Consider the following 14,667-nt stretch of genomic DNA (forward strand, 5'->3'; position numbering starts at 1 on the left):
TGATATATTTTAGCTTGTTAGAGTGACGTACTGAACTCACTTGGTTGAGCTCTATTGAGTGTTTGAAATCCTCGACTTTCTTCATACGCTCCTGGATCATCTTCTGAACTTCAGCTTCAGTTTTACGCAGCAGAGCCTGTCAACCACAACACTTTTCTCTTAAGGAGCATTTTTAAACATTTCTGATACTTTTTCATTATTTTGGCCATGTATTTTTCCAAATACAACGATAATACCCCATATTAACTGCTTCCCACTAACTAGCGCATGACAGCGATGGTTAAGTTCAGTGTGGGGCCTCGTTATTGCTTTTTTTACCTTGTGTGAATCAGCCATCTCATAAAATAGTTTTGAATGACCTACACTGGGAGGGTTTTTAGGATCTAGCTAACTGATCATACCAGTCGTATATTCACTATAACTCCTTTTAATATTCGACATTTGATATAAAAACCAAATGTCCTAGCGAGTCTATTCCCTGTTGTCTTTTGATGTCTTCACCTTCTTCTCGCTCCACTCTCGTTCGACCGGCACGGTGTAATGAGCCCTGTGGTCCATCTCGGTGCACAGCACACACACAATGGTCTGATCTTTCTTACAGAACAGCTCCAGCAGCCTCTCGTGTTTCGTGCACATGCGCTCCTCCAGGTTGCGCACCGGCTCGATCAGTTTGTGTTTGGTGAAGCGAGCGGCGTGGCTCTTCAGATGCTCCGCGCAGTAAGACGTCAAGCAAACCAGGCACGACTTCGCCGCCCGTTGTGGAGGGCCGGTGCACACGTCGCAGGGCACCCCCTGTATCCGCAGCTCGTCAGGAGGAATGAGCTCGGGCAGCTCGTCGGGGGTTCGTCCGGGATCCGGCTGCGTGGTTCTCAGAAGGTTGTTGACTGGGTTGGCTTTCATCTCCGTGAACTTTTCAGCGATTTCTCTCAGCACTGTGTTTATGCTGATCTCGGGCTGTCTGAAGAAGGTCTTTTTGCACATCGGGCACATAAAGAGAGCGCTGGACTTCCAGTAGCTGCCGATGCATGCCATACAGAAGTTGTGTCCGCAGGGGATGGAGACCGGGTTGGTAAACACATCCAGACAGATGGAACAGTGCACCTGCTCTTCTGCTAACACACCGGTGGGTGATGCCATTCCCGTCTGCACAGAAAAGAAACAAAAACATATCCAAACAGCTGCTAACTTTAACTCTGAAGAAGACGCTTTGACATTCTTTGACAGAAAACGCTAAAACTCTTCAGTGTGGATTCTCACGTAATCTTTAAATCGTTTTAAAACCTATAGATCAGATCTCTTTAATATCTCAATGATTTCTCCTAGACATCAACGCTAGTAAATTGTGTCTCAGATATTTCCTCCGGAGAGTCCGAAATCTGACAAATGTCTCTGAGTTTGATGTCAACAATGTGTCAAACTGAGCTCAGATGTGTCTCGTCTGCAATCACAAGTCAGTATTATTGAAGATCTCAGTATCAACTCAAACATTTCTCATCACAATTACTCTAATCCAGATGATTTGACCTCTCCAATCGACGTTCATTTATACCTCCAGACTCTTCATGTTTACACAATTACACTCATTTCATTCTGATTCTTGAATTCCAAACACATTTTTTGGGGTTGACTTAAGTCACCTGGCTGCCTTAAAACTGAGTTTATTCAACTTAAGAGTATTAGTTAACACAACGAGTTTGTAAGCCAATATTTTGAAGGCAGCCATGTTACTTGTTTTCTTAAGTTGAACCATCGTTTCTTTTTTCACAGTTGAAATGTCTGAGGAGCCCTGAAGAACGTCTGAGACCAGACCTGCTGGCACGACTGTCGCTCGCTCCGTGTGCTAAATATACAGCGAGTCATTTGGTTTCGATTAGCAATCCGCCTGTTGATCTGAACTCTTCTTCTCATACAGAGACACTTCAGGAATATGTGAAGCCCGGCTATTCATAGAAGCCAAAAATACTGCAGCCTTACCAGACACCTGCTTCATGAGCGACACATGCGGGAGAGTTCAGAGCCCAAACATCATTTCTAATCGAAATGTTAAGGGTGAAAAGCAAACACAGTTTAGTCGAGTCTTCAGCAAGTCGTATTATTATTCAGCACCAGATGAGTTTGTTGTTTTGTATTTTAAACACACGCACACACACACACACACACACACGTGCAGGTTCTGTCATCCTGAATCCTGGACTGTATTCATGCTGTAATGAAAGTGTTTTAATAGACACTCACCAGTGCTCTGTTCTAGATGAATGACACTGAACACAATGAGCGTTCAGCTCTGGACAGAAGTGACATGAAGCACAGCTGACGACGGTCATCCACCCCGAAATATCCCCCATCACCCCCCTGCCTTAACCCAGTTTCACTTTAACTCTACACCCCACACCGGCCTTTACAACAAACAAACCAAACCATTCACATGCGCTGCACTCATTCTTCTTATGTCTATACAGTATATCTGCCTGTATATCTCCTCATTTATCCATCTGTCTGTCTGTCTACACATCTGTGCATTTATGACACGCTTTCAGTCTGCGTTTCTGGCAATAGCACAAATGCAGTTTTATTAAAACGTTCTGGAAAGTTCATACAAAACCTTAGAAAAACAATGACACCCTGAGCAAAAACATTATAATAATCAACATATAATCAAATACAGAGTTGGTCTGATATATAAAGTCGATATATTTTTCATTTAACATGTTTCTAGTATCAAAGCACAATCAAATGCAAATTTTATCCAAAAAAATGTCTTCCATAGCATTCTGGGCCCGTATTCACAAAACATTTGATCTGACCTCTTTTATCTCACAACTTTTACTAAGAAAGTGAAATTAAAAATAACACGAAATATTGCAGCGTTAATTGTAAATAGTTATCAACGTGAGTCATTTTCTTTTTAACATTCGTGTGCCCTCATAATCTTCGGTTAAAATCTGAAAATGCACTTCCTTCTTGAATGACGTATGTTAGACGGCTTGGGCGGCGCATCCGTTAACTCCTCCCCTTCAACTGTCAGTCTGCTGCCAGTCCCATTTCACAATGCAACGGCTGTTTTAATACATCCAATCAAATCGCAGAGAAAGACGAAAGCCACGCCCACTATTTTTCTCATTTGAAATGCGTCAAAACACGGAAGTAAAACCGATCACAACTTCCGGTTCACGGGGACCTTTAGCTAAGAGAAAGGGCGGGGTTGACCTTGTTGCTATGGATGATGTCAGCAAGCTTACGGACTATGACCACAGTGATTGGAGGTGGGTCATACTCGGAGTCCTAAAATTAGGACCGACACACCCATTATTTTTAAGAGTTTCTTCTAAGGAGCTAATTTTAGCCTAACGATGTTTTGTGAATACGGGCCCTGTAAAATACTACCATTCCACCGCTATATAACATATATTAACATATATAACATGTATGATATATTACAGTATTGGCACACATTTTGGAACAGTCCGCATTATTTGATGGAAGTTCCGTCTTTTTACCCTAAAAGAACTCTTGACACCTGTGGTGTGGTTTTGCGGTCACTCCGGGGCATTTATTCACAGAGTAAATAATGCGACTGTAATGTGCCGGGGATCCATTTTCAAAGTCTTGAAAGCAACAACATTCCCAGGCACTTCTGAAAAAGACCTTTAAGTGACTTTTTGTCCGTGCTGTAGCGACGGGAAACGTTTGGGAATGTATTTTCTTCTACACATTCCAAATTCAAGTGAAGGATTTCTGTTTATAAAATGATTTGTTTAGTATTTTAAAGTAAGAAAAAAGCACTAACATATTAATTGGTCACGAGTGTTTGCAAAAATAAGAAGTTATTTTAAGTTGCTTTTTTTTTTTTTAAATGTGTGACATTAAAAAGGGTTCAAACTGTTTGTGAAATTAAACTGTACGTGGGAGTGTCTGTCATCACATTCGATCTTCATGATGCTGTAGATTCGCAGTGCTATTTTACCCCTGGTGTGAGTACGAACAGCTTGTCCACTTGCTCAGCTGTGTTTGACCGGGCTGATGATTAGCGGTCCGGGGTTCTTTCCATCCTGATTGATGCAGGGGCTGAAGATGGGGTACAAGCTCTCTGTGAACGTATCGCAGAACGTGTAAAGATGAGAACGTGCCCTCGCGTCGTAGAAGGACACCTGACCGGCTTCATAGTCCAGGAAGATGGCCATCTTCTGTGGCAGCGAGGTGAGATACAGAGGAACCCTGTTGCCGGCGAGAGCCTTCACCTCGCCGTTTTTCAGCCACAAGCACCAGAAGCCTCCATCTGGACTGAGTCGGATCTCTCCTTTCCGTCGCACTGATCCGCAGGCTACGCCCAGGGTCCAGGCCGTCTTATGTCCCACCTCCACCTCCCAGTAGTGTCTGCCTGCCGACAGCCCCTCGCGGCCCAGGACGAACAGAGCTGGACTGAAGCGACGCGGCGTGTCGGAGTGAGACGAACTCTTGCGCTGCTCCTCATAACGCACCTGCCGTCCGTCCTCAGAAAGACACAGATCCCGCTGGGCTGTGGACGGATCCATGATCACCTCGCCTAGAAGCGAAAACACACAATTTCAGGTTTCAACCTGTTCAAAAACAGGTTTTGATCATAAAAGGAGGCACGATGTAATAAATATTATATTGCTATAACATTATAAAAAGCAATAGCAGGGTTTTTCCTGCATAGAGAAATTGGAGGCGGCCGCCTCAGCCAAATGTCGTGCCAAAATTACGTTGCGAGTCTTCACAAGGAATGCTGCGTGCATTTAACAGACTGTCATTTGTAACTGCAGTTTTTTTCCTCCAAGTAATATCCGACTCTATTTTCAGTCTCATAATGTAATTGAGTAAAAGTAAAATACTACTATCTGTCTCTGTTTATTGTACAAAACTATCACCGAATAAAAGACTCTAGTGCAGAGTGGCGTTAAAGCGAGCCCGCGCACCCGGAACTCGGAATGATGCGCTTAATGCATTCGCTTTGTTATTTACAGTTATGCGCATCCCGGACGCACAACGATGCGCTTAAAGCACCTACTCCTTCTGAAGTCCCGGGATCATTTTGCTCCCCAAAGTAAATAATAGTTAGAACACAACGAGAAGAGATGATGTGTTACATGTTTAACACACCAATCCGACAGTATACAGTTAAATCAGAGGTTTAAAAAGAGTTATTTCGTATGAAGACGCAACATATTCAGACCGCTTCCAGTGCTTCTAATAAGCTAAGCTATACTCAGCGAGTAACGTTAACTCACAGTCTCTAGCAAAATACATTTTAAACAAAACCATAGACTATCATCTTGTCATTATGAAGAATAATGAAAACATTGGAACATGTTGGAAAGAGTAGCGTCCTGACCGTCACCGTACACACGCATGCTGACTGGAGATTGACAGACGGCACCAGCGGAGGTCAGAGTTTCTTCATTACGCTATATTGGTTTATTCCTCGCATAAAACTATCGAATGACATAAAAAGTGCATTGGTGGTTTCATGATAGTCAGTCCTTTTTGAAGCTTAAGAGTAATTTATGCAGGGTCACAATCTGCAAAGGTTCACATACACTAACTTACACTAGTACAATAGCGTTAATGTAAATCATTCATGTAAAGCGTAGTGTTAAAATAAAGTAATTTAATATGAACGTCTACATCTACGTGCCCCTCTCCGTCCGTTTGTGATTGCGTGTCCATGCTGTGATGATCGCATTCCGGGGGTAACGTTAGGGGGAATTCCTCCGTCCATTCAATAACTTACTGCGTCCGAGGCTCTCGATCGCTTTTTGTCGGGTGAATTATACTTTCTCTTGTTCTGCTGATTAACTTACACACGCCCGGGAACAGAAACTGCTATTACAGCTGATAAACGTAAATAATACGAAGCGTCGTCGCATTTCACGCACGTCGACGTATTTTAGTAGTCGACGTAATCGACGACGCGTCGTTGCATCACTAATTAGAACCCATTATAATTTTACATTTTGTCCACACCCAAGTGGCGCGACAATCCCATTAGAACAAGCAGAAAGAAATCTTAAGCTAAGAGAAAGGGCGGGATTGACCTCGTTGCTATGGATGATGTCAGCAAGCTCACTGACTATGACCACAGTGATTGGCTGATAGAGGATGGGTCTCTGTCAGTCATTTAATCAGAGAAATACTATAGAATGAGGTCTCATGCTGACATATTTAAATTAAGATCTTAAAATAAAAATGTAGTCATATTCAATTAAAATATTTTAAATTATAAATGTTGTCATATTCTGTGTTGGGTAAATTACTCTGAAAAAGTAATTAATTACTAGTTACTAATTACACATTCGATAATTTAATTAGATTACTGTACAAGTTACTCTCTTCAAAAAGTTTTTAATGACTTATTACTAATTACTTTCTATATCCTACATCCACCTTGATGAGTTAAGTGATTGAAGGATAGACATGAAACGGCTCTTTTAATTCATTCAAATAAATAATATAAAACTACATAAAGTATTATTATTAATTACAAATGTGAGATTTATACATTAAATCACGGATTTTAAAGTTAGACTCTGAATTTTGATGTAAATTCCTCTTCTGCACACACGCACATTACACAAAGTATTTTAATTACATCAGAAGTAACTGTAATTAAATTACAGAAGAAATAAGAGTAATCCATTACTTTACTTTTTCAAGGGAAAAGTAATTAAATTACAGTAACTAATTACTTAGTAATTAGTTACACCCAACACTGGTCATATTCAAATTAAGATGGTAAAATATATGTTAAGTTACTAATTAAACAAGTGAACAGATAACTCCAATTTTTTACATAAAAAAAAAAATTGTGCAATCAAATTAATATGTAATTGCAGTTGGGATTTATATTAAGTAACAGTAACAGTAACAACAACAAACAAATACAGCTGACAAACACAAAACATAATAAAAACATAAACCAATTCAAACATGATTTTTGAAATATTTTTAAAAAAGGTTTGTCTGTTTTTGCAAATAACCTATGTTCATATAAAGTATATATATACTGTATGTTTAATATTCAGCTAATTGTCAGCATCTTGTCCGTCTGCATCTCATAAACAGTTAGTATATTGTTGTCATGAAATCTTTCTAAAGTGGCAGTGTTAGTAAAGCCGGTGTTACAGTCATTTTAGGATTGTTGTGAGTTGGTCTTAAGGCTAAAATACACTACAAGACTTTTGCTCAGACTTTCAGTCTGGACTTCTGTCTGCAGTCTGCAGATTTGATCAGTTCGTGTGTTTCTATCTGAAACTTTCCAAAAGTCTGCAAGTGTGTGATGTCTAGTTTAAAAAAACAATCTGTTCAGATTTTAAAAGTCTTGTAGTGTATTCCAGCCATTAGCGAACTCTTCACTTCTCCTAACGTCTCACAGGTTTAAGCACTAAAACGCTTTGTGAAATAATCTTAGCGCAAATATTTCGGAGTCCTAAAATTAGGACAGACAGGCCTGTTATTTTTAAGAGTTTCTCCTAAATCGGCAAGTTGTTATGTGAAAGTCAACATAATACTAAAGTATGGAACTAAAGTAAAACAGAGTTGTGTACTTTATGTCCCTGCTCAGTAAACATCAAAATACTAAACGCTCTCATTTACGAAGTCATTTTGGACATTTTAGCATCTGCTAAATGAATAAATCCGTGTAGCAGATTATAATGGAGTCAAGACTGCCCCCCGGTGTCTGTTATGAGCAGCAGACTGAGTTCATGATTTCTAATGAAAACATGAATGTACAAATAACCTTTGGTCATCACTCTTCACTATAAGAAATCCATTACATTTGCATTACATGCCAAAACGTACAACAATCTGATGATGTGCTATTGCTTGTATTTTCAAGGTACTAGAAACACTTACTGGCATAGTTCTGCAGCTTTCTGAGTTCTGCAGGGAAAACAAATCACAAAGTTCAGTTACATCATCCAGATTAAAATGGAAAGGATGAACATGATTCAGGAGAGCATCTGATTGGCTGGCACGGGGAAACGCTCAATACGATTGGCTAATCACCTTTCCCGTAAAGCCGTTTGACCTCCTGCTGGAATTTATCCACGAGTGAGCAGACGGACTTCCTGATGGTGCTGGTGTGAAGATCCGTGTTCACCGACACCGCTGACCAATCAGACGGCTCCGGCGCGGGAGGCAGAGACGGAAGAAACTGCAAGTAACACATTTCTAAACAATGAAACTACAAACAATGACCTCTTTTCATTTATTGATATGAATGAATGGTTTGGATGCGTGTGTTTACCTGCAGGAACATGACTCTGTCGTGTGTCTGAGCGAGCGCGTCCAGATCACTGGATCTCCTCCGGAGCGCGTCCAGCTCCTGCTCCAGACTGTTGGCCAGATCTCGGCTCTGTTGCTCGGCTTGTTTCTGTTTGGCCGTGATGACGTCCAGCAGCTCGGCCTGAGACTGTTCCAAGAGCCGCTGGAGCTCGGCGTAAACCGCCCAACTCTCCTCCATCTCCCTCTGACTGTTCTCCTAAACACACGCCATGACGACAACCACACGTGTTGGGTAAAAGACATGACATCAAACGATGAATTCATCATTCATCTCAATTACACTGTCTGGAAACTAATTGGGTGATTCACACGCCGTGGCAGTAAAGATTTGAATTATAAAACATATCATTTGGTAACACGATAAGATAATTATGTTTTGTCCAAGGTAGAGAACAGCATTTTGACACAGGAATTCATTATTTATGTATTTTATTGCTTTTTCTGCTGAAATTCTCATAACCGTAATGCGTCCTGATTTGTCCGAGTGCATTATAGGGTGTAATTTAAACAAAGTTAAATTAAAATATTGTGAAAAACTAGATTTGTTCTCAAATGACAAAAAATGATTGACAGAATATTCATGTGTAATAAAAATGAAGAAATAATGGAAGAAAGAAGTGTGCAGGACTGATATTCTCATCCTCTGTAACGTTTTTAAAGATATTTACATTCAGTTTGATTTGATGTGAAGAAACACATCTGCTAGTACCTTTTAAATGGCCAACAAGTTAACAAATGACGTGATATTTTTCTAAACGTAATAATCTCTTGTCACGCTGCGTACACGACTTTTTCTTTTCTCATGACCGATGCAGGAAGTTTTGCCACATTTAAAGAAATTTGACATGTATAGTGTTCTATTAAAATGTACTTCATTAATGTCTTATAATGTGTGATTAATAAAAACTTGTTTAGGCATCACGGCTTCACTTAGACTGACCGTTTTAAATTGTTATGGTAATGAGAATTTTTAAGACCTTTCTTGTATTCTTTTTTCTAAAATTGTGTTAAACTGTCAATAAAAGTTTTGAAATGAATGCCTTTAAACGTGATACCTTGTTTTAAATGAATATAAAAGGTAATTTGTTGATACGAGTGTTTTTAAGAAAATCATGTTTGACATCTTGAAACCAAGATTTCGTGAGAATCACCCAATTACATTACTAATTCTTTTTCATTCTTTTTTTTTTAACTGCATATTTTGTGATTTAAATTTTTTGCTATAAGCCATTGTTGTTAGTCACCCTTTATGTTTGTCACTGGGTTTTGGAAATATGTAACCAATAAATTTATTAAATGCTTGTCAGCTTGGACAACACAGTATTTTTAGGCAATTAGGCAAAGCTTTTTTAAATCTGTCGAATTACAAAAATTATATTTTTAATGTAAATGATATAGACCTTCTTAACATTAAGAGCAACTAAAAACAAAAGCAACTCCGTAAATATATGTAAATACGTAAATATACCATACGTAAATATTCGATACGTAAATATACCATACGTAAATATACCATACGTAAATATACGATACGTAAATATTCGATACGTAAATATTCGATACGTAAATAAATATACAATATGTAAATATTCAATACGTAAATAAATATACAATATGTAAATATTCAATAAGTAATGCAAGTCCATCGTGAGTAACTGTGATGAAAACTTAAATTCAAAATAAATGGGAAAACAGTAATTCACTGTGATCCACAGCCACCACACCCAACCATAAAAAAGTCCATCATGGTCAAAGAGAGGAATGTTGTTGTCACACATAAACACACAGACAGACAGTGCGAGTCATGAGATGATGAGTAATCTGACCGGACAGACCGGCCGAACACGTTTAAACTCGCGGCTGTGTGTCTCTAACACCTGTCTGCACATCTTCATCTCTGACTGATCAGAGTCATTCTGCCTCTATGTGCAAGTACATGTTCAAATCTGGCTCAGTTCACAGTTCCGAACAAACATCTACTATCTTACACTGAACAAAGACACGCTAGATTTCAACAATGCAGCTTAGCACTGTTTGGATATTTCCAGCTTTCCCACGTAAAACTTTGGTTATTAAAATGATATGATCTGCTTTCAGTACACATGATCAGACAGGACTTACTTTCAGGACTTTGATGGAGTGTTTCATTTCCTCCAGCTTCTTTTCTCGCTCCTTGATCAGATGTTTCAGCTCCGAGCGTTTCTTCCCCAGTTGACTCTGAGAACACAACACACGTCACGTCACGTCAGAAGGCGTCAGCATCTCTAAAGACAACCCAAGACACCTACCGCTACTTTCTTCCACTCTCGATCCACCGAGACCACGTTGTGCGTTTTGTGCGAGGTCTCGGCGCACTCCTTACACACGCACGCATGTTCGTTCCGGCAGTACGCGTCCAGCAGACGCTCGTGTTTCTTGCACATCTTGTCTTCCAGGTTGCGTACAGGATCCAGCAGCTTGTGTCCGCTCAGCGTCTTTCCCTTCTTGTGGGGGCGCAGGTGAGCCTCGCAGAAAGAGCCCGGGCAGTTCAGACACGACTTCACGGCCTTCATCTTCCTCCCGATGCAGGCGTCGCAGGGTACGTCGCCCGCTTTAGCGAAGTCGCCACAGTCGTCGTCCTTCTGTGCAGCCGGCGAGTTGGCGTTGGCGGTGGACAGGCCCTGGAACTGCTGGGCGATCTCGGCCAGCACGCAGTTGACGCTGAGCTCGGGTTTTTTGGAGAAGGTTTTCTTGCACATGGGGCAAATGAACTTCTTGCTGTGGTTCCAGAAGCCCTGAAGACACGCCATGCAGTAGGTGTGACCGCAGGGAGTGGAGACGGGCTCTACGAACACCTCCAGACAGATGGAACAGGAGAACTGCTCCTCTGACAGAAGACGCCCGGGGGATTGTGGGCCTGCGACAGACAGAAGAGAAGAACTTTTTGCTTAGGATGAACAAATCAAGAGTGTAAATGAACGTAGACGTCAAATAATCTGGATGAGAGTAAATGTGAAGAGAAATGTTTGAGTTCGTATTGAGATCTACAATTGACTTTTGATTACAGACTTAATCCGAGCTCAGTTTGACACATTGTTGACATCTCAAACTATTAATGGCAGACGTCATTTTCACATTTGGGTGCACTCTTCCTTGAGCCTGTGATCGCTGATGTTGCTGTAATTCAACACACACAACACAGCAGCTCGTTTATTTGAACACAAACACGAACTCTCAGCTTCTTATCAGAGGCGTGTGAAGGTCGTGCAAATACAACGGAGCTGACGTCATCACGCCGTCCGAAGAATGCCGTGAAACAGGACCAACATTCAAATCCAAACATACACCTGCTGCTGTTTTAACCGGATATACTTTGCAGGAAACCACTTTTGTATTTCCACGAGCGTTTAAAGTTTCAAATCTACACGTCTTCACAACCAGCGATCATATGTGAAAATGATTTGCTTTTGTGTTGCAGTACAAAGTTCCTCTAGAGTCTAAACAAACAGTACACGTGCTTCTAAAGATAACTAACATATGTTTCTGGCTCATATGTTCAACAGAATGATACACTTTGACGTAATAAAACGCTTTTACTTACACTGCATAATGAGAGGTCCGGTCGTACTTCCCAAAGGCTTTCGCAGCTTGTGATGGGTGTGTGAAAGAAAACCTGTTTCTCGTCTTTCTCTCTTTGTAGGTGTGTCTGGCACCTGGGATTAAAGGTGTGCTCAGGGAATGACGTCAACGAACCGCGAGCGCGATTGGCCGCTGGATTGTGGGTCAACGGCGCCGCCATATTGGACAGGGCAAGAGTGCCTTATAACACACACAAGTAAACGGGCTGCGGTTATAGTTCTATTTATATATAGTTATTATTGTAAAAATAAAATAAATAAAATGTACATTCCGTAACTGATTTCAATGGTTAACGATCTGCGTGGAGTACAATAACTTTGATATCCAGTTACTTTGGATTTCTATAGATAGACTTGCTATTAGGCCTAATACATGTAACCGAGCGTTTGTGTAGGTTCGCCTGAAACTTGCATTTAATAAAATAAGAAACGGATGCCTTGAGTCTGGTCCATAACTCTTCTGGTTTATTAGTAGGCGCACACATGTGATCCATCAGCACTCTAGTTTTTAGTGCGCATGCCCACCCGCCAACTACGGCGAGCCCCGAGGGGAAAAACTGTATTTCGCACACACACATATATTCCGCAATGCGAATGCACTCAGTATTACAAAATAAAACACTCAAATTAAATCTATTACATAAATATTCATGAAGTAATGTTAATAAATATAAGTTACAACATTGACTTCTTGTTCTTTGTTTTTTTTAGCTGACCTAAGAGAAACGGGTTTGGAATAAGAATGCACAATAAAACACAGCTTTTGTTCTTATATGCATTCTGGACTAACAGATGAAAGTAATTACTTATAGACGATGTTGAGGTGACCTGCAGGGTGGCTTTAGAGTGATTTAATCAGCAACATTACTGGATTAGATGAACAAACTCAAAACATGTGCGACTTCATATTTATTCGTTTTGTATTCTGATTTTAAACCACTCGGACTGTTGAACGCTTATTAAAAACGAAATATTATAAAAGATAGGCAGGGGGAAATTGAATGAGTCAACTGGGTGTGAAATCAAAGGTCGGGAGTCTTGACAATGTCCTTTCTATTTCATGCACTCGACAGTTCAATATATCAGGATGGTGTTATACCTTCATCCGAGCACAAGAGGGCAGCACTCAACCGTCTTCAATCCTGTCACAACAGTGCTGCAGTCCTGCAAATCTGTGGAGTAACAATTTCTACACAAAATAATGTGTTGTAGAGCTGGACATAACTAAAAAAAAAACACTAGATGATGTCTTGATTTTTTAAAGTTATTTTTATGTAAACAAATTGTACTGCAAAAAAAAAAAAAGGTTTGTGACATCAAAACCCCAGACAGATGTCAGTGTTTATGCCAGTATCTCACTGGGTCATATAGAGTATTTTCTGATATATTACGACTACTAACCAATACAAGTGTTAAGTGTGAACTGACACGTTGTTGAAGAAGCAGGCTTTTATTATGTGATTTGTGAGATTTAAATGAATGACACTGGTAGTAAATGAAAGGTGATTTAAACAGAACGCCACATCAAACCTTCTTCTCCAGCTATTTTTACATCCTCATCCATGTTTTATGATCTCATCCGCTTCGAGTCAGTCCAGATGAGCTTTTCAATCCAGTCTGTCTCTTATTCTCCACTTGTTCTGTCGGTGTTCTCTACCTCAATCATTGTAAGTTATTAATAGAAGCTCTGTTCTCTCTCTCTCTCTTTATTTTCTCCCATCTCTCCACCCCCACGCTACACAGCACTCACATTTTCCCCTTTCACATCCTGTGCCCATGCTCTGTAGATGTACACACACGCACACAACCCATTATGTCACATCTCTCTCTCTCTCTCTCTCTCTCTCTCTCTCTCTCTCTTTCACTCACACCCACTATCAGCTTAAAAAAGAAAAGAAGGTACAGTGGAGATTTGGTTAGATATCACGTTGAGTCATACAGCTGCTTCCAAGCGTACAGAAAAACGGCATGATAATGAAACCTACAGCTCACGCTGGGCTCTTGCATCTGCTCGCTGTCACAGATCAAATACACCATGAGTTAGACCAGAAACACCCTGCACAGAGGAGAGAACCAGTGGTCAAGCGGATGTGTGCATTTGACTTCATAGGGGAGTCAAGGTTTGGCTGGTTAGTTATTTTTTTTAAAGTCATTTTGCAACTTTATTTCAGTTTATATTGGAAAGAAACAGAAAATGAGACCGGCTGACACCTGTTGTTCCAGGTGAGACACATGCAGAATGTCTTCAGTGAATTAGCTGTATTTAAAGGGACAGTTCACCCAAAAATGACAATTCTGTCATGAATTACTCACCCTCAAGTTGTTCCAAACCCGTATGAATGTCTTTGTTCTGATGAACACAAAGAAAGTTATTTGAAAGAATGTTAGCAACTGACATTTCTGGGACATCACGGAGTGCGTTTACATGCACAGTCTTACTCCCATTATGCTTAATAAGCTGATAACAAGTAGGTCATGCGTGTAAAACCGTTTTCTTTTATCTGGGAAGGCTCATAAACGGCGTAAGCGAAACCCATGGGCAGAGGTCATTTTTTGCCCATTACTCCGATTAAAAACGCCTTTACCGATTTTCTCTCAGTTTTGTTTATGTGCGCATGTCTGACAGCGCAGTAGTAAAAGTCCCAAACGGAAGTAACAGTAAAATAACGCATAAGAGACCGCTCTGGAATCATGCCGTTGATGTAAAAGCCGCTTTATTACTATACATGTAAACACGTGAAAA

The 14,667-nt window shown here is 40.4% G+C and overlaps 3 protein-coding genes across 6 annotated transcripts in view; 1 reads left to right on the plus strand and 2 right to left on the minus strand.

The window, feature by feature from the left end:
* LOC130551803 (E3 ubiquitin-protein ligase TRIM7-like) overlaps positions 1 to 2,318 on the minus strand; it is a 5,959-nt gene extending 3,641 nt beyond the window's left edge. The window contains exons 1-3 of the mRNA XM_057329736.1: positions 2,236 to 2,318; positions 502 to 1,143; positions 41 to 136 (exon numbers count right to left, since the gene is read on the minus strand). Coding sequence (XP_057185719.1) covers positions 41 to 136; positions 502 to 1,137 — 732 coding nt within the window. The 5' untranslated portion in view covers positions 1,138 to 1,143; positions 2,236 to 2,318. The remainder of the gene's footprint in view (positions 1 to 40; positions 137 to 501; positions 1,144 to 2,235) is intronic.
* The window catches only part of LOC130551810 (serine/threonine-protein kinase pim-1-like), a 25,972-nt gene extending 17,950 nt beyond the window's left edge, over positions 1 to 8,022 (plus strand). For all 3 annotated transcript variants that reach the window (XM_057329766.1, XM_057329749.1, XM_057329757.1), the window contains one exon: positions 7,859 to 8,022. The gene's annotated coding sequence lies outside the window, so the exon portion shown is untranslated. The remainder of the gene's footprint in view (positions 1 to 7,858) is intronic.
* On the minus strand, positions 2,544 to 12,407 carry LOC130551790 (E3 ubiquitin-protein ligase TRIM39-like). 2 transcript variants are annotated; one of them, XM_057329715.1, is made up of 7 exons: positions 11,888 to 12,407; positions 10,596 to 11,233; positions 10,429 to 10,524; positions 8,270 to 8,503; positions 8,029 to 8,176; positions 7,876 to 7,902; positions 2,544 to 4,543 (listed from the first exon to the last, which is right to left on the minus strand). In XM_057329715.1, the coding sequence occupies exons 1-7, from the start codon at positions 11,892 to 11,894 to the stop codon at positions 3,999 to 4,001; spliced, it is 1,695 nt and encodes a 564-aa protein (XP_057185698.1). In that variant the 5' UTR covers positions 11,895 to 12,407; the 3' UTR covers positions 2,544 to 3,998. The 2 variants fall into 2 exon arrangements, with proteins under 2 accessions (XP_057185698.1, XP_057185706.1); XM_057329723.1 differs by having other exon boundaries at positions 10,596 to 11,203; positions 11,888 to 12,406.
* Positions 12,408 to 14,667: the final 2,260 nt, after the last annotated feature.

This window comes from Triplophysa rosa, linkage group LG1, assembly GCF_024868665.1.
Source record: "Triplophysa rosa linkage group LG1, Trosa_1v2, whole genome shotgun sequence".
NCBI lineage: Eukaryota > Metazoa > Chordata > Actinopteri > Cypriniformes > Nemacheilidae > Triplophysa > Triplophysa rosa.

Excerpts from the sequence above, each read along its gene's own strand:
- LOC130551790 (XM_057329715.1), bottom strand. Across the intron at positions 10,525-10,595 it reads GAGAGTGGAAGAAAGTAGCG|AGTCAACTGGGGAAGAAACG; the intron begins GTAGGTGTCTTG and ends TTGTGTTCTCAG. Across the intron at positions 4,544-7,875 it reads AAAGCTGCAGAACTATGCCA|GCGAGGTGATCATGGATCCG; the intron begins GTAAGTGTTTCT and ends TTTCGCTTCTAG.